The sequence below is a fragment of the Apteryx rowi genome, unplaced genomic scaffold (genome assembly GCF_003343035.1).
Source record: "Apteryx rowi isolate R43461 unplaced genomic scaffold, aptRow1 scaffold_40, whole genome shotgun sequence".
Lineage (NCBI taxonomy): Eukaryota > Metazoa > Chordata > Aves > Apterygiformes > Apterygidae > Apteryx > Apteryx rowi.
In genome coordinates this window covers 3,005,882-3,027,225 of record NW_020450530.1, presented here as the reverse complement: position 1 = coordinate 3,027,225, position 21,344 = coordinate 3,005,882, and the positions used below count along the sequence as shown (strand labels likewise).

At 51.5% G+C, this 21,344-nt stretch overlaps 1 protein-coding gene across 2 annotated transcripts in view; it reads left to right on the top strand.

Annotated features, from left to right (window-relative positions):
• Positions 1-674: 674 nt before the first annotated feature.
• TBX5 (T-box 5) overlaps positions 675-21,344 on the top strand; it is a 40,406-nt gene continuing 19,736 nt past the window's right edge. The window contains exons 1-7 of one of the 2 annotated variants that reach the window (XM_026075196.1): positions 675-708; positions 3,096-3,271; positions 5,173-5,267; positions 8,163-8,282; positions 9,060-9,207; positions 11,816-11,968; positions 21,129-21,220. In XM_026075196.1, the coding sequence (XP_025930981.1) occupies positions 690-708; positions 3,096-3,271; positions 5,173-5,267; positions 8,163-8,282; positions 9,060-9,207; positions 11,816-11,968; positions 21,129-21,220 (803 nt within the window). In that variant the 5' untranslated portion in view covers positions 675-689. Of the gene's footprint in view, positions 709-3,022; positions 3,272-5,172; positions 5,268-8,162; positions 8,283-9,059; positions 9,208-11,815; positions 11,969-21,128; positions 21,221-21,344 lie in introns of those variants that run through there. The other variant, XM_026075195.1, reaches the window with a different exon arrangement.

The window sequence follows — 21,344 nt, the reverse complement described above, 5'->3', positions numbered from 1 at the left end:
TACGCTGGAAAAGGAGGTTTGGGGGCGGAGGGGGTGGGGAGGCAGGGCTGTGCGAGAGCGAGTCTCTCCGGAGCAGGATCCCAGCTGGTTGGGCGGTGGGTCCCGGCACTTGGTGAGCGGAGCCGGACGAGCCCACGTCACCGCAGCGCGCTCCGCGCCGCGCCGCGCAACGCGCCCGGCTCCGCGCAGCCACGGCGGCGGCGGCGGCCCGCTGCAAACCTGCCTGGAGGAGCGGCTGCTGTCAGCCCGAAACTCTTTTTTTTTAAGGGGGTGCTGTTTTCTTTTTCCTCTCTTTCGTCCTCTTCCTCCCTCCCTCCCTCTCTCTCTCTCTGTCTTTTTTTTAGGAGGGGGGAGTAGGAAGAGTGGGGTGGGGAAAACTGTATCTTCCAGATCAGGCTGAGAAAGGGTTGGGGGTGGGGGCTTTATCTTGGTCTCAGGATCCTTTCYAGTGCGTCTGACAACCTGGAAGTGTTTGGAGAGAGCAGGAGAGAGAGAGAGAGAGAGGGAGAAGCAGGCAAGCAGGCTTGCATTGGATAGATTTTTTTCTTCCAGGCTGGGTTTTCACATGCTGATCTGCAAATAAATAAATAAAAGGAAATATGCACACGAGAAGCCTGATCCCATTGTAATTTCCATTGCAAAGGGGGAAAATATACACATACACATATATATGGAGATGCATTGATTGCATGGAATTCAACAAGCAAGGTAACAGCTCTTCCATTGCCATGTATGTCCGTCGGTGTCTGTAATATGTGCGTGTGTGTGTGTGTGTGACCGAGGGAGAGCGAAAGTGGMTGGCTGGGGTCATTGTTATCCACATATTGTCTTTGCCGAGGAACGGCAAGGCCTCGAGAGCAGCGGAGAAGCGGGGGCGCGGGGGGCTGCTCTCCCCAGCTCCCTGCGCTCCCGCGGCTGTGCGCGGCGCTGGGGGCCGGGGCATGCGGGGCGAGCCCAGGCGCAGGCTGGAACAAAAGGAGAGGGCTTTTTTTTTCTCTCTCTCTCTCTCTTCCTTGCAAACCCACTTGGTGCTACTTTAGCAGCGCAAGATGCATTTTTCATACAGCCATCGCGGCCTGGTTCTGTCAAGCTCCATTTCTTCTCAGAAGCTCTTTAAAGGGGAAAAAATTAGAAGCCACGGATCGCCGGTTGCTCTTAGTTGTTGGGTTATTTTTTTGCCGTCTCAAGCCCCCCCCCCCTTTTTTTTTATCTGCTTAATTATGTCTCGGCCCCCGACGTGTGGAGCGCGTCTCGGAAGCTCGCTGGAGACATTCTCCCCTGCGCTGCCATATCTGGGTCCCTCTTTGTTTTAATAAACGTGCCTTTTCCCGCACCCTCCCCCTAACTTTGCCAGCTCGGGATGAATAATAGATCCAAGCCGGAGGGAAATCGATGAAAAATGGATAGCCAGCACTTCCGAAGCTGTGTGTTGGGGGGGGGGGAGATAAATAAAAACAACAGCCCAGGAAAAGATGAGGAGGGGGAGAGAAAGCCTTAAATGGTCTCGGTCTCGGCGTGGCTGCGTGCGTGCCCCCCGCGCCCGCGGCGTGTGCGCGGGCTGCGGCCCTTCCCGGGGCCGCGGGGACGGAGCGGCTGCGCCGGGGCGGAGCGGGCAGCCAGGCCCTCGCTTTCTACGATCTTTAGCTGCGGAGGTGCGGAGCTGGTGTCCCTTCGCTTTTTGTCCTTTTCAGTTATATACACATATATGTATATCTTGCCCACCACTCGCAGGGAAGACGGTTTTCTTTCCCCTCCTTTCCGCTCCCGGTTTTTCCTCTACATTTAAAGGAGAATTGCCTTTTTTTTTTTTTTTAAGAATGGCTTTTAAATGTTGCTGCAGGGATAAGGGAGAGCTCATTTCAGAACATTCTCAAGTACTTAAAAACAATATTGTCTCCATATGGTTGGCCTTTCAAAAATGAATCCCCTTCTTTGAAACATGCAAGAAAGATTCTTTTTTAAGCTACTAAAACTCTAAACTGCTTAAGAACAAAAAAACTAACAGATAATTCAATTGCTTTTATCGTATTTTGCTGTTCGGAAACTTTTACTATTCCCGATAGGCTAAAGAGCTTGTAAAACTACATTAAAATAGTGTCTTCAAAACTCACTGTTGTTACTTGCATTAGATGTAAGCCCCGCGCTGTATTTTTAAGCTTATTTTCTCGGCTAGTGCAGTTTTACTCTAATGTTATGGCTCAGTTCACTTCAGCCCCAGTGCAAACCACGCTCACACACCCGTGCTGCATGTTACCTTGCACAGTATCTCGACTGACTGATTTATTTGCACTTTTTTTTTTTTTTAATCGTCTCGTCCATCCAACGCTGCTTTACATGCAACTTCCAACTGGGGGGGGGGGGGGGAGAGAAAACGCTTCTCTTGCAGAAATGTCGCGCTTCGCGGGGGTGCAAGTCGCCAGCGAGAAGTTTAATTTTCTTTGAAAATGAGATTATATAACCTGCACCACGTGTCAGTAGCATTTGCCTGTTCGAAACTGGGAGGTGAAAGTTCCCACCTCCCTCGCAGGAATGGGGATGTTTTAAGCCACCTCGGCTGCAGCGAGCCCGGTCCYGGCCCGCGGCTCTGGAAGCGGTCAAGGCTCAGGGAAGGCTGTGCCGTCCGCCCCGGACGCTGCACCGAAAAAAGGCAGTTGTGTGATGAGTTGCTCCGTCCACGACCAGGCTGCCCCAGCCCAGCACCCCAGCGCCCACCTCCCCCCGTCCTGCCAGACAGACCTAGCTCACGGCCTCCCGGGCGGGCAGCCGAAATATGCTGTTTACCTTTTGCAAAAGATGCGTTTAATAATACCGCCTCCCCTCTCCCCTCCCCCACCCCAAATCCTATCATCCCTTGCGGGCCGCGATAATAAATAAAAGTCTTTATTTCTCCCTCACCGAAAGTTAAAGGGCCTTGCTCCCTCCCCAGGCAGCTGGAAGTGAGTCGCGGGCAGAGAGGGTTTGTCGGACAGGCTGCCTCAGCAGCCGCATCCAGCGCTCCTTCTCTCTCTGTGCATATGTGTATATATATTTTATTAAACGTCAGCTTTGACTTATGTGTCTCTTATCTCTGCTCTCTCCCCGATGTGTGCCTGCAGCGGGGGATTCGGCGAAGGAAGCTCGTAACATGGCGGATACCGAGGAAGGCTTTGGGCTCCCGACCACGCCGGCTGACTCGGAGTCCAAAGAGCTGCAGGCTGAAAGCAAGCAGGACACTCAACTGGGGGCCACCAGCAAGTCCCCCACCTCTCCCCAGGCGGCCTTCACCCAGCAGGTAAGGACCTGGGCACGAATACGCTCCTTCTTCTCTCCCCCTCGCTCTTTTTTTTTCCCCTTCTCTGGATTTTTTTCCCCCAATAACTGCTCAGCTGTGTCTCTGCTCCTGCTCTGGGCAGGGATGAGTCATTYTAGGCCCCACGGGACTGAAAACTCTTACCTGTTTATCAAAGCTGTAGTCCTATTCCTGCTTTAATATTATCCGTGGTGGTGTTCAGTCCTCAACGYGCTGGTAAATGCTGTATGCATGTCTATTGGGGTGCGTGGAAATGCACGCACTCAAAATACCGGAGATAGGCGCACATTTCCGCAGCGCATTTCCACCCGCATGTACAAACACGGGCGTCCGCACTGCTATGCGCAAACGCGTTCAAACACACACAACCACATTCGCGTACATATATATATATTTACCTCCACCGTTATGAACGCCCGCGCGTGTCTATATAACATCTAAACATGTATACGCGCTGTACCCACGGGCACACACAAATATTTACAAAGCCGCTCGCGCGTACAGCCCCCCACAGCCCCGCACACGCGGAGCGGCCCGACCGCAACGGCGCGCCGCTGTCACGCGTGGGCACCTCCGCACAGGCCCGGGCACACGGGCGGCCMCGCTCGCGGCGCGGCGCAGCCGCTCTCCCAGCCCCCCGGGGGTGCGGGTCTCCCCCAGTTTCCAGCCGCACAGTCGTCCCCGCGGTCTTGCGTGTTCCTTGGGGGCACGCGTGGGCTCCCACGCCGCAGCCTCCGGCCGCGGCTGGCAGCTGACCCCGCCGCTGCCGAGGGAAGCAGGCCAGGGCGCCGGGGGGCAGCGCGGCTCGTCCGCCGCCGCTCGCAGCCCGGCTCCGGTCGCGGCGCTCCGCAGCTCGGAGCAGCCGCCGGCAGCGGCGCGGGAGCGGAGCGCGGCTTTTCCGCGGCTGCGGAGCGGGGGGCGCCGCGGGGGAAGCCTCCCCGCAGAGCCCCGCTTATTTCCACGCAGATAAATATTCAGGAGGAAAATCCAGGCCGGGTGCCGGTGCTAGGGAGAGCCCCCGCGGGTGTCCGTGTAGGCGTGGGCATGCCCACGGCGGCCGAGGCGCAGCGTGTGCCGGTGTTTTCGCGCGTGGCGTGGGCAGGCAGCCGAACCGGGGGAGCCGTGCGGATTTGGAAAGCGAGCCACGATGCATTTGGGAGGGGGGATTTTAGCTGGACGTTTGGTCGGGGGCTGCGGGGGGAAACATGTTTTGTGTTTTGCGGAGAGCAGAGGTGGCTTTGCTATTGCGGGTGCTGTTTGGGGAGGTTTCGAAGAATGCAGGTGCTAGCTGCGCTGTTGTCAGGACTGTGTCGTGACAGGACTTCCCCTGCATAATAACCGCCGACACGGTCCCGCTAGGAGATCAGCCACTTCTGGGGTGCGGGCTGGGGGGGTTAATAAAATTATAGTACACGGGCAGCGGCGATCACCTACATTAACGCGTGTGCGTGGGACCCATTTGTTCCTACATCCTACAAAAGTAGGAGAGTCGGCGGGTGTAAATCATGCATCAGAGGGGTGTAAACCTCCTGTAGCTGGCTCCTGAAACCAGCTGAGGATCTGGCCCGAAGCAGAGGGGTGTTTCTCCCAGCGGCGAGCCGGGCTGGGGACCGTGGGGGCTGGAGTGGGCCCAGGACCCGCCGGGTGGCCCCTGCCCCTTCCCTCCTAGGGAGGCCCGAGGCCTCCGGATCCTACATCAGAGCCCCCTCGGCTCGGCATGGGAGGCTCCGGCCTGCAACCCCCTTCCCTACCCCGCTTTGCAAAACCTCTGGGAAAACAGCGGGTTTTCTCCGGGAATCGCCCGAGCCCTGGACCCCGCGCGGGGGCCGCTCGCCCGGCTGCGGGGAGCTCGGGAGCCGATGCTTTGCCTTCCTCCTTTGCAGGGCATGGAGGGCATAAAAGTGTTTTTGCACGAGCGGGAGCTGTGGCTGAAATTTCACGAAGTGGGGACCGAGATGATCATAACAAAGGCTGGAAGGTAAGAGACGGGCTGAAGCGATGGAGAGCGGAGCCTCCTCTTCCCGGGAGGAAGGCGACCCACGCGCTCCGCGTCCCTCTTTGTGTCTGTGTGTCTGAACCTGTCCTCGTTTCTGCGGGTGCTCGTGGGGAGGCTTTCCCGTACGCGTGCACCCGGCTGCGTGCCTGGAGACACGCGTGGGGAGGTGCCGCAAGTGCGCGTCCGCAGCGGCGTGTCTGCGCGTGTCTGCACACGCACACAAGGTGCAAACACTTGCTCTGTCCCCAGCGTCGCGGCCGCGGGTTCGCTCACGGCCTTTGTGCGCGCTCGCCCACGGGCCGCGGCTCCCTCCGCGGGGGGCTGCGCGGCGGCGCCGCTCCCGCGGGGCTGGCGGCGGCCGGGGGCTGCGGGGCCGGGTGGGAGCCCTCCCTGGGCGGCTGCGGCCAGAAGAAATTGTTTCTTCTGGCTTCTTTCTTAACCAGAACAGTGGGATCGTTAATTCCAATTTCAGGCCGCTGGAAGCTTTCCAGGCAAACGCTGGTTGCAACCACTTGGCCAAAAGCTAATCTCGTTTCGAGCAGTTCGCTGGGCGATTTCGTTATTATTACTTTTAATTAAAGGAGCAGCTTTGTCCTGTTGCAATTTTTGCAACGCCTTCCCCTCTTTCTAGAGGTTTCTTGTTTATTACGTGCACTTTGAGGCGAATATATCCAGAACACCCACACTATCCCATTAAAAGTATATGTGGTCTTAAGCTACTGTTTATATACTGATAGTGTAGCCCGTTAGATACATAGATAGATGTATCCGCAAATAAATAGCATGCGTATCTAACTGTGCCAGATACACTTTCTATACGTGTGTGTTTGTCTGCGTGGGTGTGTAAAAAAATATACAGCCTTGCAAATCCCACTTTATTGGGACTGTGTGTAATCGATTCCATGACTGGCTTAGTAAACGTGATCCATAGATATTTATATATGAAGGCATACTCTTTTGAGTGCATTTGAGGCGATTTAACATTATCCTTAATATTAATGTGTTGGAGGACTGTTAAACAGAAGAGTGTCTAAGCCAGCGAGACCCAGTAAAACAGTCTCTCGAGTCCCATCAGTAAACTCGGGACAACCCGAGAGAGGGTCTTTTCGTCGCGATTTTTAAATTAAACAGCATTATTGCCACTACCCAAGGGCTCGTCAGAGGAAGGGGAAAAAAATCTCCACGCACAGAAATAGTAGTAGCTTTAGCTTGCAAGGGCACAATAAACAATGCAGAGTCAAACTTTCATTTTGCTCTGTCATCTGGCATTTGTTGTGGTCTTCCAAAATTTGCCTGAAGAGGGAGGGAAAAAAATAGAGCTGGCTGTACAAAGTTTTGCAAATAGATCTGTCTCGCGGCTCGCCTTCCCTTTGAACGCGTCCGCTGCTGAAAAGATCGATTTTTAAAGGAGGGTATTGCATAAAAGGGGACACGATATAAACAGAAGCGTTGGAGAGGCATTAGGGAAAACTGTCTGCACGGAGGGAAGCTGATGAAATTCAGTGTCCTGCCGAGAGCCCCGCAGCCCGGTGCCGGGACGTGGTCTCCGCGCTGGCTCCGCTCGGAGAGCGGCGGATGGAGGGACCTCGGGAAAAAGCAGAGTTTACAGAAAGCGGTGTATGAAGGGAGACATAAAACACCTTGCAGCAAATTCACACAAATATTGCGGTGGATAGAAACCTCATCTGGACAGCAGTAAAGTAGACGTTTACAGTGCAGTGTCTTTGGGGAAGAGTGCACGCGTTTCGCCAGACTGGATACCGGGTAGTTTTACTTATTTATATAATTCCTTATGTTTATTGTTGGAGAAGTCCGTGTTCTTGTTCTTGCTGGTCAGGTGTTTTCGATACAGTTACAGATCACTGTTCAGGTAGGATTTGATTTCTCCCTCAAAATTTTAGCGCTAAACGGCCACTTTGTTCGTTACTAGTTCCCCCCACCCCCAGCTTTTAACATCCGAATTAAAAAAAAAAAAAAGCCACATCGCAAAGATAAGAGACCAAGCCTTTCAGAAGAGTGCAGTATTTTTAGAGGTGAGGGGTTTTTGTTTATGCGTGTTKTAAGTCAAGGGATACATTTTCATCTGCTTTATTTTTAAATATTTGGAAAGCTCAAACTAAAATAACATCAGTGTTTTAAGTCACTGACTTGCAGTAATGGAAAATATTTCGAAAAGCCCCTGTCTTCAGTGTGTATTTGAATGTTTCCAAGTATTTGTCAGGTGTGTTTGCTGATGTCTCTGTATGCGCGTTCCTCTGCGCACGCAGTTTGGATGTAATACCTGAGTGCGTGTGTTATTTCCTATCTGTACACACGGAATCGTTGATACGCATGGCAGGGTTTTGTTTAAAAAAATGTATTTTAAATACATATATCTATATTTTTTACTTTTTTGGCAAATATCCCCTACTGCTCCAGTGGTTTATGCGCACAGGAATGTAACTTACTCCTAATAGTTCTCATGACCAGACYTGTTAAAACAAGGGAGAATCGAAGTATTGGCGAAATAAATAATAATAACAATAAAAACTATGAACAGRTAAGGAGACGCACAAGTAAGCGAATAAACTCGCCAGCCCCATAACTATGATTCTCCCGCGATAAATCGCCTGTTTTGCCTCAGAGAGGACCCAGAGCAAGGGAGCGATACCCAGCGGCAACCAAACCAATCCCAAACAGTCCCAGCGGCACCACCAAGGGAAAGCTGCGCTCTGCGTGTGCCCGAGCGTTTTTGGAAGGCGCATCCGAGTGTGCGGCGTTGCACTTCTGTTTAATGAACCCCTCTTCTCCCTCTTGCAAATAGAGACACACGCGCAGCCACCTTCGGAAAACTTCTCTTCTGTGCACTTATATTTATGTACTTTTTTTTTTTTATAGGCGTATGTTCCCCAGTTACAAAGTGAAGGTCACTGGACTTAATCCAAAAACTAAGTACATACTGTTGATGGATATTGTACCAGCGGATGACCACAGATACAAATTTGCAGATAATAAATGGTATGCACGCATGGGGGAAAGGGGTGGGAGAGGAGCTTTGGATCGGGCTTTCTCGGCTGGCCAAACCTAGGCAAAATAGGTTGAAAGATACTCTGGAATCGGCGGCTCATCCTCTCTCTCGGCTGCAAAGGGAGAGATGTTAGGCGAAGGCTCAGGTGAAGCCTCTGCAGCTGTGTATCCCAAGATGGTTCCCGGCTGCCAGGCAGATTCCTCGGGCGAGAAACACATAAAAAGGAAGGAGAAAAATACATTGTGATTAGCTAACGATAACTATAATCCTGTTTGACGATGAGATTATTGGCTATTGTAGACCCAACAGTTTAATTATATCGCCGGGAAAGAAGATGTGTAGGGATTGCTGCAGAGTCCTTTCTTTGCTCCTGGCTCGATCTCAGTGATTAGGAAGGGGGAAGGATGGGGTTAAGCGGGGAAACGGAGAGAGCGATCTGCGACGGGAAATGTGCCAGAGATCCCGATTAACTCTCGGAGCAGCGTGTGTGTGTTTGTAAATGTCGTCTTCTCCCAAAGCACGACGTGACCAGCCAGCGCGGCCCTGCCTTGCAGATATAGGGGACGCGGTGATATAGGGGACTATAGGAGTGGTGAGGGATGGGCGCACYCGAGGCCGGCGGGATAACCAGCTAGAGGGGGACGGATGGAGGAAGAAGCGGGTGGGGAGAAGGGGTACCCGGGGGGTGCAGCGCTGTACTGGGGGGGCCGGGCGGCTCCCGGAGGGCTCCCCGCGGCCAGCTCAGCGCCCCTGTGTCCTTCGCGCAGGTCGGTGACAGGGAAGGCAGAGCCGGCCATGCCCGGCCGGCTGTACGTCCACCCCGACTCCCCCGCCACCGGCGCCCACTGGATGAGGCAGCTGGTTTCCTTCCAAAAACTCAAGCTCACCAACAACCACCTCGACCCCTTCGGACATGTAAGTACCCGGGTGGGAAGGGGCGATGCTCGGCGTGCGGCTCTTGCAGCCCCCGGCGGGGGTTAGTGGCCCCGAAAAGCGAGTGGCCACAGGGAGCCGGCCCTGCACTCAGCGCTGCGTGGGAAGGGGCAGGGAGTTCCCAAACTTCGGGGCTGGGTTTGCTTTTGGGGGAGAACCCCAGGAAATCGGGCAAACCCAGCGGGCCGGGATCTGCAGAGAGCTGGGTGCGGAGCGACCCGCATGAGAGGCACGCAGAGGCGCGGGAGCCGCGCAGCGCCGAGCACCGCGCCCGCGGAAGGCAGCGCGCAGCCCGGGGCGGCTCTGCCTGCCCGACCCACGCGCGTTCGCGGCCGCATCTCCCAGGCGCAAGGGAGCCTCGGGCTGTCTCGGGGCTCGCCTCGCACCCACGCGTGGCCTCGTCGCCGGTAGAGCCCACCCTGCCCTGCCGCCCCCTCGGGACGTGTTTTGCCCCGAAGTGCAGCRCTTGCAGCGCCACCAAGGTCGTGGCAATGACACCCCCTTGCCAAAACTTGTTGCGTCGGTGGGGTGTTATTTTCTTCCCTGCGAGGGTGAGATGAACCTCAATAAAGACTCTTATCCTCCCCCCCCCCAAAAAAAAAGGAAGAATAAACCTTGAAAATGGGCTATTTCAGAGCAATGCCTGGGAACTGATTAGAGAAATCAAAGCCTGTAGTCTGAAAGCGGGCGAAACACRCCAAGCTTAATCGACTCTTTAGCTACCTGGTTTTAACCTCATGGGGAGTCTTGCAGCTTTAAAACCTGCTCCCTGCTTCAGGGAATGTGGCTAACAGGTAAAATCAATCAGGCGTAATTATTCGAGGAAATAGGACCTAAAACCTTATGGATCCCTCGATCAAAAAAAAAAAAAAAAAAAAAGCGCAACAATAATTAAAAGACAATAAAATAATGAAATCCCACTAGAGCTCTTGGACGTAAAAAGATCTTTGCAAGACCCATGGGGCCGCGAAAGCTTGTGTGAATTCTGCAGCCAGAAGCAGCCCTCCTGAGAAGGTCTCCAAAGATATGTGTTTCTCTGAGCAAATATATACTTGCGTGTATGTATAATATATATATAATTACTTAAGCGGGTATGCGAATCCAAATCTCCCCTTTCCAAGAGCATATTTTCCTCCGGTCTCATTTCAACACTTCAGTTTCATTTTTTTTTTCCAAGTTTTTTTTCCCCTCCTTTTTAATGATAAATCTTGTGCTATTAAATCCCTGCCCACGTGGTCGCTAATRACCGATTGGGGCTAATGGGGGACTGCCAGGGACAGCAGCGCASCGGGAGGCCGGAGGCGCTCGCCCTGCGAGGGGGCCAGAGGAGCCCCCCAGCGCACCCCAATGACTGAGCATCCTTTTACGAGCCCTCCTTCCCGCCTCCAGCCTGGGGCTTTGGGTTTGCCTGCGGACTTGGGAAAGGTGGTTTGCAAACTCTGCTTTCCAGGGATCAGGACATTCCCCAGTCCACCAGGAAATGGGGGGGTGTTGGGGGGGGGGGAAGGCGGGGGAGCCTGCTAGGAGCCGGCCTGGGGGGAAGGGGCCAGCCGGGCCCCCGCTGGGAGCAGGCGGCTCTCGGGAAAAGGCTCTTTAAACAAACCTAAGGCGCTGTGAGACAATAAGGGCTTCAGAGGAGGAACTGCGCCGCTAGTCTCTCAATTAGAGYCGCCGTAATGAAATTAAAACCCATTAGATCGCTCACCGTTGATGTCTACGACCCACCCGGATGTCAAAGCAATTTGCCTAAACCCCCGCGATGGCAGAGGCTTGCGAGCCCCGCTGGCTTCCCGGGCCCGGGGCGGCGCGGCGCTGGCGGCACAGGCTGCGTCTCGCTGTCGCCAAGGTCTAGCAGTCATTATCAGCGCGGAGCGGCCCCCCCGCTCCGGCCACCATCACCGCCACCTTCCCCGGAGATTAACCCGAGCTTGGGACGGAGGAGGGATGGCGTTTTATCTCGAAAAGCAGCGCTTCTCCCCGCCCCCCCCTCAACCTTTGCGGGTGGCGCGGTGAGGGACAAAACCCCTCCGTCTCCTTCCCCCCCCCCTTTTCTCCTGTTTTGCCATTTTGGGGGACTGAGATGCCTGGGGGGAGCTGGGAGTCCTTGGGGGCTGGTGAGCAGCCTGGAGAGGCGGAGGGTCCCCACGAGGTGCAGGCTCGGGCCGCGAACACGGAGGGGCAGCTGCGGGGGTGGCGGTGGGGGTGTCTGCAGGGCGGCAGCGCACCCCGCGCTGGGCCGGCGGGTCAGGAACCGCCTGTCCCTCGCAGCGACAAAGCCAGGGAGAGCTRCTGCTGGGTCCCCAAGCACTGCCCGGCCCTAGGGGTAGGGGYCGAGGGGCTCCTCGGCAGGGGGGAGTCTGCTTCTGCTGGGAAACGTGTCTCCCCCCACCCCAGCACCTAAAGCAGCCCCGCTGGGGGAGCCCTGAAGAGGAGGAAGCTTTTTTACGGGAGCACCGCTGTGCTCCCGGCCTCTTCCTCCTCCTCCTCCTCCTCCCAGCGCCTCTTCGCTGGGCCGGGATGCGGGGCGGGGGTGCCGCGCTGTGATCCCTCCATTCCCACGGGGTGTCCTTTCCTTCTCCCCGTCCCCTAGATCATCCTGAACTCCATGCACAAATACCAGCCCCGGCTCCACATCGTGAAAGCGGACGAGAACAACGGCTTCGGGTCCAAGAACACCGCCTTTTGCACCCACGTCTTCCCGGAGACCGCCTTCATCGCCGTCACCTCCTACCAAAACCACAAGGTAAGGGGCTGGGCCGGCCTTGGCACCGGCAAATCGCGTTTGCTCTCCTTCCCTCCTTGCACAATTTCTTTTGAGGTGCTTGGCTCCCCTTTTCCTTTCCTTTCCTTTCTTTTCCTTTCCTTTCCTTTCTTTTCCTTTCCTTTCCTTTCTTTTCCTTTCCTTTCCTTTCTTTTCCTTTCCTTTCCTTTCCGTGTGCCCTCGCCACACGCCCTCCCTGTCTCTCGGGTTTTGTCCCGTCCCTTCTGTTATTCCTGGCGACACAGACAAAGCGTCTAAAGACGAGGCTTAAGCGAGCCAAGGGGGAATGAGTTCAACAGGATGGTTTGCTCAGAGATGAGMCGACCAACCAAGGAAGCTGGCTTTATCTTCTTTCCCCCCATCGGTCAAAGGCTTGTAATCTGGCGTTGGAGAAGGGAGCCCCAGCGCTCCCCTCCGCAGTCGGGTCCCTGATAACCCAGTCTGGCTTCTCTTAGTCCTTTTGTTTGGGGAACGGTTCCTTTCTGACAAGTTCTGCAGGCGAATCTGCGTGGAAGTAGGCTGGGAGCTGCGGGGTTGGCAGCTAGAAGCTGGAAGGAAGGGAGGCTCTGCGCCTGAAATCATATCAAAGCCTGCCCAAGCAAAACAAAACAGCAAAGAAAGAAAACACCCCCAAAGCGAGCTTTTTTTCCTGAGCGCCCCCGGCTGTGCCACAGGCCGGGTGGGTGTGCAGACACGCGTGGGCTCCCACGCCGTGGGGTGCGCCGGCGGCAGCGGCGCTACTGGGGCAGGGGGAGCAGCTCGCTGTTGCTCGCCCCCTTTCCACGGGGAAAGTCCGCGCCGTGGGGCCGCTGCCCCCCTCTCGCAGCGCGCCCCACGCGTGTCCCCTCCCCCGGCTCCGCTTTGGCTTCCCGTGCCGGAGGGTCCCTGCGCCSCGAGCCGGGGGGAGGCTGAGGGAGCTGCAGGAGAGGAGAGGGAAGGTGCTTAGGGGCTGCGCTTAGCGATGGCATTTACCACCCGCCCGTCTCCCTGAAGTGAAGGTTTTCAGACCTTTGGAAACAGATAAATCCCTTCGCTAATCGTTTAGAAATCGGGGCTTTTGATTGTACTTACGGGTAGGCGGGGTGGCTCCATTGCGCTTCAAAGAGTGAAATCAGGCGCTTAGTTTCAAACGGAGAAAGGACATTTAACACTCCGGATGAATCCCGCATGCTTTCCTGGAGGTGTAACCGGGAAGCTCCTAAACCTTCATGAAATGGTTCCGTTTCCCTGGTCCATCGGTTGGCAAGAGAGACGCAGGCAGCAGAGGTAGGCTGGAGAAGAAAGAGTGTTTCACCGTGACTAAGGAGAAAAGAAAATACTTTCCTGCCCTTTAAAATAGGAGCTGTTGGCACGACCAGGACAAGCCAACTGAATCCAAATTGAGTCCTCGCCAAATTATGCCTTAAATTATAACTCCACTGTGGATGCTATAAAATCAAGTTTAACTTCTGCTTGATGGATTCGGAGAAAGAATATAATATTAATGGAACTGAGGGCTAATAAAACAGGACGCATTGCTTGCTTTAAATGTATTTCTCTATGAGAAAACAGACCTGAATTTAACTGCTTTCCTTTGAAGTGAAACGGGGCTATTTTGTAAAGAAAAGAAATCATGCAAATAAAACAAAGGAAAGCAAAACCATGTAAGTACAGTAGTTTGGGAAAACTGCCATATTAGGAGGAGCAGGAATATTTGCTTGTAAATCATCAACATCTGGTTGATAAGGAATGACATCTGCGTATCCATCTCTGTCAAAGCATACACACTGACAAATGCACGAATCCCTACAGACACACACAGGCTTGCATCCCGACAGACACGTGCACACGCACGCAGACACCGCTACACGTTTTACACACATTCACATCCCTCCCCCCGATACACACACTCCGCTTTTTGCTGCGCTGAATCGTTTGGGGAACAAATAAAGAGTGGCTGGAGCCCCAAGATAAAGACCCAATTGAGAAAGATAGAGCCGTAAAAATAAACCAGGGAATGATCTACCCTAAATGGCATCTCTCTCCAGGGAAGGGAATAAAATTTGTAGCTTGCCCCAGTGCAGCTGAAGAATAATAACCAGGCTGAGGCCGTGCACAGCTGATGCCGTTCCAGGCGCTGGGTGGGGAGAAGGGGCAGCATCGCTCAGCTGAGTAAAGTCGCAAGCGTGGTCTTTTCCACAGGCAGAAACCGAGCTCAGCTTTCACAGCTGAGATGTTGTTTGTGCAAAACATATTTTCATGGCGCARTGCAGAATGTATTTCTAGTTGCCATAAATCAATGCAGTCGCACCAGTCTGTATCTAGCTCCCTGAGGTTGGTCTGTCCGTCCATCCGCACATCTCTTTGTCTGTGTGCTACCTATGCATTCCCATTTACTGGCTTTTTTCTCTCACTTCCACCTATCACCTGTAGAACACCCTTCATGTAAACCCTCCTATCCACACAATCACRCACAGTTTTTATACACACACATATGTATACACACACAAACGACTACATATGTGCTTCAGGTTTCAAGAACTATGTCATAAGTGAGTTAAATTACAGTATCAATTGTATGACTTGCCGTAACTGTATTTGAGTCTATGCTTACACAGCTTATAGAAAGACCTGACTGATTTCAGATCAGTCAATTTATTTCAATAGCACAGCTGCAATCCCAATATAGGGTTTGTGCTTATTTCCCCTGATATTTTAGACAGCCTGAAAAGATATTTAAGCACTCTGGGATCTCCCCCTCCCCAACCCTCCTCTCCTAAAGGAGGGTTAAGCCACGAAGAAAGTTTTTGTAAAGTTTTCAATGCAGTTGTCAGCAGCTCGGCTGACCACCTACCCCCGCCTTGCAGCCCTGAAAAAACACCCCAGAAATATTGAGGTGTTAAAATAGGTCACATGCACATTTCATTTCCTTGCCACTTATACAATGGGTGCTTGCAATCAGGTTGATTCCCAAATATTACCTTCCCCTGCAGTTAAGTACCATTTTGCTATAGCTTAAATCATTGTGTTACTAGCTCRTATTTATTAGGTACTAGCTCTCTGCTTAGGACCAGGAAATGAACCCTAATAGACAGAAATAATTAAGGTTCTGCCCTCATGAGGGTTCTTTCAAAAGCAAGAATTCACAACAATTATTCTCATTAATTTTTACAACCTACTTTCCCTGTTAGCTGGACTTGGGCTTTATATTGGTTTTCCCCCCTCAGGATATCCGTTTTTATGCTGATTTTTTTCTAAGTTATTTAACATTCTTGGTAGCCCAAATTCTTTTAAAGGAAACATTGGTCCTAACCAGAATGCTATATGCACCCAGAAGTGTTACGTGCACCATAGGGATGAGAGAAGGGTCTAGCTGACCTATTCCTAGATAGCTAGTGTTCATTGAGAAACATGCTTGATGGGCTTTCTGAATATATATATTGCTCCCTGCATTCCACCCCCCAAAAGACCCCCGTACTAAAAGAGCACTGTTAAGATGGCCAAGTTAAGACCCCTGGTGTTGTGATCTGCCAATATTTGGAAAAGTGTCTGTGCTGCTTTCCCATCCATGCAGCATGGCCTTTTGTTGCATGAGGAACATGTGATTCCTCACTCCGGATGTGTGCCGAGCGGTGTTCAGCAGGCAAAAAGGCCTTCAAGTTAGAGGCATTGCTYGGGGTTTTTTAGGCTTAGCTGCTGCCAGGAGTGGGCAGATCCTTGATCTCAGGAGGTGTTGCTTTGAGAGCTCAGTTCTTGACTTCAGTTGCAGGTAGAAGCATCCATCGCTTCAGTACAGTTGAGGCCACAAACGTGGTGGCCTGGCTGGCATCCCGCAGGAATGCCTCAGGGGCAGAGACTGGGCCCAATCCTGTCCTCCAAAGCTTCACTGAACTGCTTTATCCTCCAAACTCTCCCTGCYCATCCTGTGTGTCATTTGCACTGTGCCTTCCCACCTCTGCAGCAAGAAGGAGCAGCCTCCTTTGCCGCTCGAGGCTGGTTCGTCTCTGAGGCAGGGTGCCCCAAGCACTGAACGAGGCAGGACTCCCCCGGTTTAAGTGACGTGTGACTGTGTAGCTCCTCTTCATTGCTAGGATTTCCGGCTCTTGCACAGTCCTCAGCTGCTCTGGGACCACAGTACCTGGCAGTACAGTGAGCTCTTCTCTTCTTAACAGCCCTTGCCAGGGGCTCCATAGATCTTTGCTGTCAAACATTTAGTCCCTTTCCAGACTTTGGTGGGAAAGTGCTTCCTTCAAGAGGCCTAGTGTCCTTTACAATGCTGTCTCTGAGCCAGTCCTGTCTCCCTTCTCCCCTGTTCTCCTCAGTCTTGTCCCTGTCCCCCGACAGTCCCAGGACAGGGTGCTCAACCCGTTCGTGGAGTGYCTCGTCCCATTTTGGCCCTAGATCCTGGCACCCTCCTCAGGCTCTGCCTAGATTCACACCTCTTCAGTGGCTTGCTCCRGTCTTGCTCCTTCCCATCTCCTGACCCACCTTCTCTCATTTCTCTCCCCGTTCCTGCCCTCAGTACTGTGTAAGGTCTGTCTCTTCTTGCCCTCAGTCCTTGTCTCCCAGTTCAGCCAACAGCCTCCTCAGTGAGCCCCTCTGTCCCACACCAGTAACTCGACCAGCCACTGGCTCTCAGTCCCTCCCATTTCCTTCGCTGGCTTCTAGGTTCAGTGTCTTCTCCCTGCCAGCAGCCTCCCCTTCCCCTGGCCTTTACCTCAGGCTCTTAGTTCCAGCTCCTCATCCAGCTGGTCTATTTGGCCCRGCCTGATGGAGCTAGCCTCAGCAGGCACCTTGTCCTCATCTATTTCTTTCCTTCCCACTGCTCTGGTTCGGCTTCCTCCTCCATGCTGGCTCAGTTTCCACCTGGGGTATGCGAAAACTAGAAGAAAAAGGCTCTGTACTTTCAAGTCCAGCCTACCAGTTACTCCCAGAAAAGTTGGCTGCAGCAATGATAGGAAAACTCCTGGCCGATCTCTGTTATGCTGAGCAAGGTCATGGTCATCYGCAGGGCATGGACAACACGTATTCCCTGCAGCTCTGCAGGTCCCAGCTGGGCTCACCAAGTTTGGAATCACAACAGCCTCTACATTGCTAAATAGGGTGACCTTAATCATGCTTTTTCTTTTCCTTTTTGTCTTTCTTTTTTTCTTCTTCAGGCTTTTAACTTTTCAGAGTGGAGCAGATTGTCACCAGACAAGGTCCCAGAAACAAAGGCCCCCTCCTTGCAAAAAAATGAAGATCCATTTCCAAAATGCCTAGCCTTTAGAACAGTTGTGAAAAGGTCTCTTAGAGTTTTTGAGAGGGTCAGAATGGTGTATTTTCTCTTAGCTGTAGTGCTCTTAAAATGTGGGACCAGTTTGGCTGATAATAAAATAAATAAATAATAAGTGAGCCTGGGGCAGACACCTGGTGTGAAACACTTCAGCCCTAACAAAGTTTAGTAAAGTTATAAGCAATTGAAAAAGATCTTATTACGGCAAGTGTTTGACAAACTAAGTGGTAATTACTAAGTGGTAATTTTGACCCTGGCCATAACGATATACATAAGCTTACAGACACACACCCCCATATAACTACATGGCTGTGTAAAAAAGTAAAGAAAGTGTATTTCCTTGAATGAACTAGATGAAAAACTAAGTTTTATCATGTTAGATTTAAAGATGACTTTGGAATGTCTCAGCAGAACTGCTTCGTGGTCAGTTAGCCCAGAGAAAGGAGTGCAGAGGAGCTGTGYTGAGATTTCATTGGGAGCTGTCGCTTCCCATTAAAGCGAAGATGAACCCATAGGTCAGACAAGAAGTGAAAAGTATAAGTCTGTAAGGCTTCATTTTGGAAAACTCCCATCTTAGAAGGGTCTGCATCAGCTTTAAAAATCGTTGTTCAGAAGCTAACCTTGCCATCGGTTTCTTTCAGYTGCAAAGGAATAAACACAGCCCTACAGTTTTATTGAATCTATGCTATATAATTTAGCCCTGGGCCTTCTGTCTTAATGACCTTGCAGGACGTGGTATTTTTTTTATTATTTTTAATGGTGTAACTGTCACTTGACTTTCTGACAGATTTTTCTTCTCTTTCCCTCTCCCGCCAATGAGTTACAGTCAATTAACGGAGTTTTGCTATGGCAAAGTTGATCCGGAAGAAGGCAATTTCCACCYGTTCCTTTGCTTTTCCACCTCTGAAATAGTTTGCAAGTCAGACAAAAAAAAGCCAAACAAAATATTTTCCTCTGGCTGTTTTCTAAAGCAGAGATTCACCAGCTTTCTCTCTTTACTTTTTTATTATGTACTTTTTGTTAAGTCCAGCTTGGACTTTCCCKGCTCTGTGCCAGGGCTGGTACCATGAGTGGTACAAGAGCCTCGGCTGGGGARACTTTGATCTGAAAGCTTCTGGTGAAATCCATCTGAAGCACACCAAAGAGCTGAGATCTRCTTCAAGACCTACTGTAGTCCTTGGTTTCCAGATACCTTCAGATCCTTAGCAGATCCCTAATTTTAAGGCAGCTGAAGTCGGTTGTGTTTCACTTAGGGCTTTCTGCTACCAGCACATAAGTTAATAATGTTGTTTGTAAGAGTGTTCCCAATGAAAGTTAAGACACTCCTCTACTCGTAAAGCAAAGTGTTTGCAAGCTCAAGGTCCCAAATGATATTTTGTCTGACATTTTGTGGGTGATTAAAGGCTTAATTCATCCTGCCTCAAACAAGACATTTAACTGAGGTTCTTAGATTAGGGACCTGGTTGTTGACGGCTCCCTCTTTGGTGAATGAAGGAAGCGGGCACTTCTGAAGGCAATTCTACCCATCTCAGAGCAGAGGTGCCCTCTGGCAGTTCCCATCTCCCTCCATTGATTCTAGCAGGAATGTCGGGAGACGAGGTTCCTAACGCAGGCGCCTTGGTGAAAATGTCTATGGTTAGCCTGGGATGAATCCAGGCCCTGTACACTTGTATTTTGGTGCCAGTACTCACTCTGTGAAGGACTTCACTTATGCAAGCAAATATTGCCATTGGGTTCGGCAAGTAAGGACAACTCATACATTTAGTGTGTTTCAGAATGCAAGTTAAATAGAACAAACATTCAAAATATTGAATAATGCCTATTGTTCATTGTATAAGTGCCACTACCTCTCTGGTGGAAACTGATAGGCAGTTTTTCCCTTTGCAAAATACACAGCTGGTTGTCTAATTATTCCAGGTTTTTAATTATAAAACGTGTCCCTGTTTTACTGCTAGAGAACAGCTCAAATGGCAAGTTGGACCAAATAGATTGTTTGTTCACCCTTCTCTTTGAAATCTGAAATGCGTGACAAAAAAAAAAAAACAGTGCTGTGTCTATGTACTAAATTAGGTTCTGGTTTAATGGGAATGCCTGTGAGAACAAGGGTCTGGGTGATGGGGTCTCTGTGTGAGATTTGGGGCTAAATTAGGCAAAAAGAGCAAATAAACCAGTGGCCTTTGTTTTAAAAAAAAAAAGTTATAAGACAAGAAAATAGCAAAATAATCTGGTAGTGCAGTTACCTGGAGGGTTTTGCTGTTGACACTAGCAGAGCCAGAATTTTCTCTTTGAATTTTGGCAAAGAGGTGGCTCCAGTTGTGCATGCTTAACCTGGTGGACATGAACCTCTCTCTGTTCTCCCGCCATTAGTCTTGAGCTCTTTTCTTCCTGTCGGCCCAGTTTCAGTAGGAAGGAAGGATAGTGTTTCCCCATAAAATGCAGTGGGTGTGTAAAGTCCTCTGATGGCATATATGGGGTTGTATCCCTTCCTGGGCAAGTGGAAGTGGCTCTCCTGATTCCTGGCTGAGTACTCTGATTGCTAGGCAGTTACAGAGGAAGGGATGAAAGGGAACTGCTACCTCTTCTGCTTGAATTTTCAAAGAAAGCTGAAGGGTGCTAAGGGACCTTCTACAGAGACTAATTCTCTCCTCTTGCTCCAGGGCTGTGGTTCCCTCTTTGGTAACTCCAGATCTGTGCGCCACAGACAGATTTGTTTCATATCAGAGTGGGCTCAGAGCTGTGTTTCCATTGAATGAGCCAAGGCGCACAACAGAGAGCTTGTACTGGCTTTGCACTGCCATGCCAGCTGTGGAGGAGCAGCTGGTGTGAGATTGGCACTCAGGGCAGTGCAGATAGAWTGCACTTGATCTGGTTTAAGTCCTGCTGTATAAAGCCATCAAAAGCTTTGCAACAGATTTGGAAACAGCAGAGCGAGTTTGTACAAGATCAGCACCTGGAGCGGTGTGTTTGGGGATGGTCCTGGTCCACAGGTAGGAGCCCCCAAATCACATTTGCTTAAACATCAAACCCTTGGCTTGAGAAAACCTACTCACCCAAGTCCTCAGGAGGGGTATGCAGAGGAAAACACTGCACCTCTTTGAGCATTGCTTTGGGTAGGTTCTCTACACCAGCTACTTTAACTGTTTAATTTAGACGTTGTAAGAGCACCAAAGTTGGGTGCCTGAGGGCAGCGTTCATTCCAGCAAACTTCAGACACCAAGGGTAGCTAACCAGGTAAGAAAGCTCGTACCCCTTAATTCCTTCTGGAGCTAATGGGGAGAGAAAAATTCCTCCAGGGCATGATGATTAGACCTGGAATTTCCCTCAATGCACCATGTGTAGTTATTAGAGATGCAGTGCTTACAGGTATGAAGTGGGCTGGGGAAGCTTGTCACATGCAGAGCACCTGGAATAAAAGTAGATGGTCTGAAATATAAAAAGGGCAAGCCTTACCAATCTGAGTGAAAAGATCCAAAGGCTGAGCTGCAAGGCTTGGGTCACAGTTGTGCACTGAGGATAAAATGCCTGTTGGTGTCAGTGGGATTTGTTTAGACAACACCACCTTCATCACTGATCCTGTGGTTAGTGTCACCCTTTCTGACATAAGAGCAAAAAAGAAAGCAAGTAACTCTAAGAAAGCAGCTTTCCTCCTGTGAGGACAAACCTGAGAGAAGTGAAAGGTTGTTGATAGGAGATATTTTTCCAGTGGGGAGAGCTAGAGGAAGACCCAGTGGGGATGGTCGATGGCTGAGCTGAAGGATGACTTGAGTTTCTGAAAGCTGTTCCCCCCCCATCCCAGAACTGTTAGCTTGGGTTTAATAAACAGCATCCTCTCTCACCCAGGCCTTGCCTTGGTCTTATGATGAACCTGTTCCATTTCCTCCCTTTCAGATCACCCAGTTAAAAATTGAGAACAACCCCTTTGCGAAAGGTTTCCGTGGCAGTGACGACATGGAACTCCACAGGATGTCCAGGATGCAGAGGTAACATGTGATCCTGTTGTGGTAACACATTTGGGGCCACTAGAACCACCCGAGTTTTGCTTTGTATGCCACTTGTGGCTTGAGTTAAGCAAGAACTTAGCAGGGGTCCCATCTCTGGCATCTG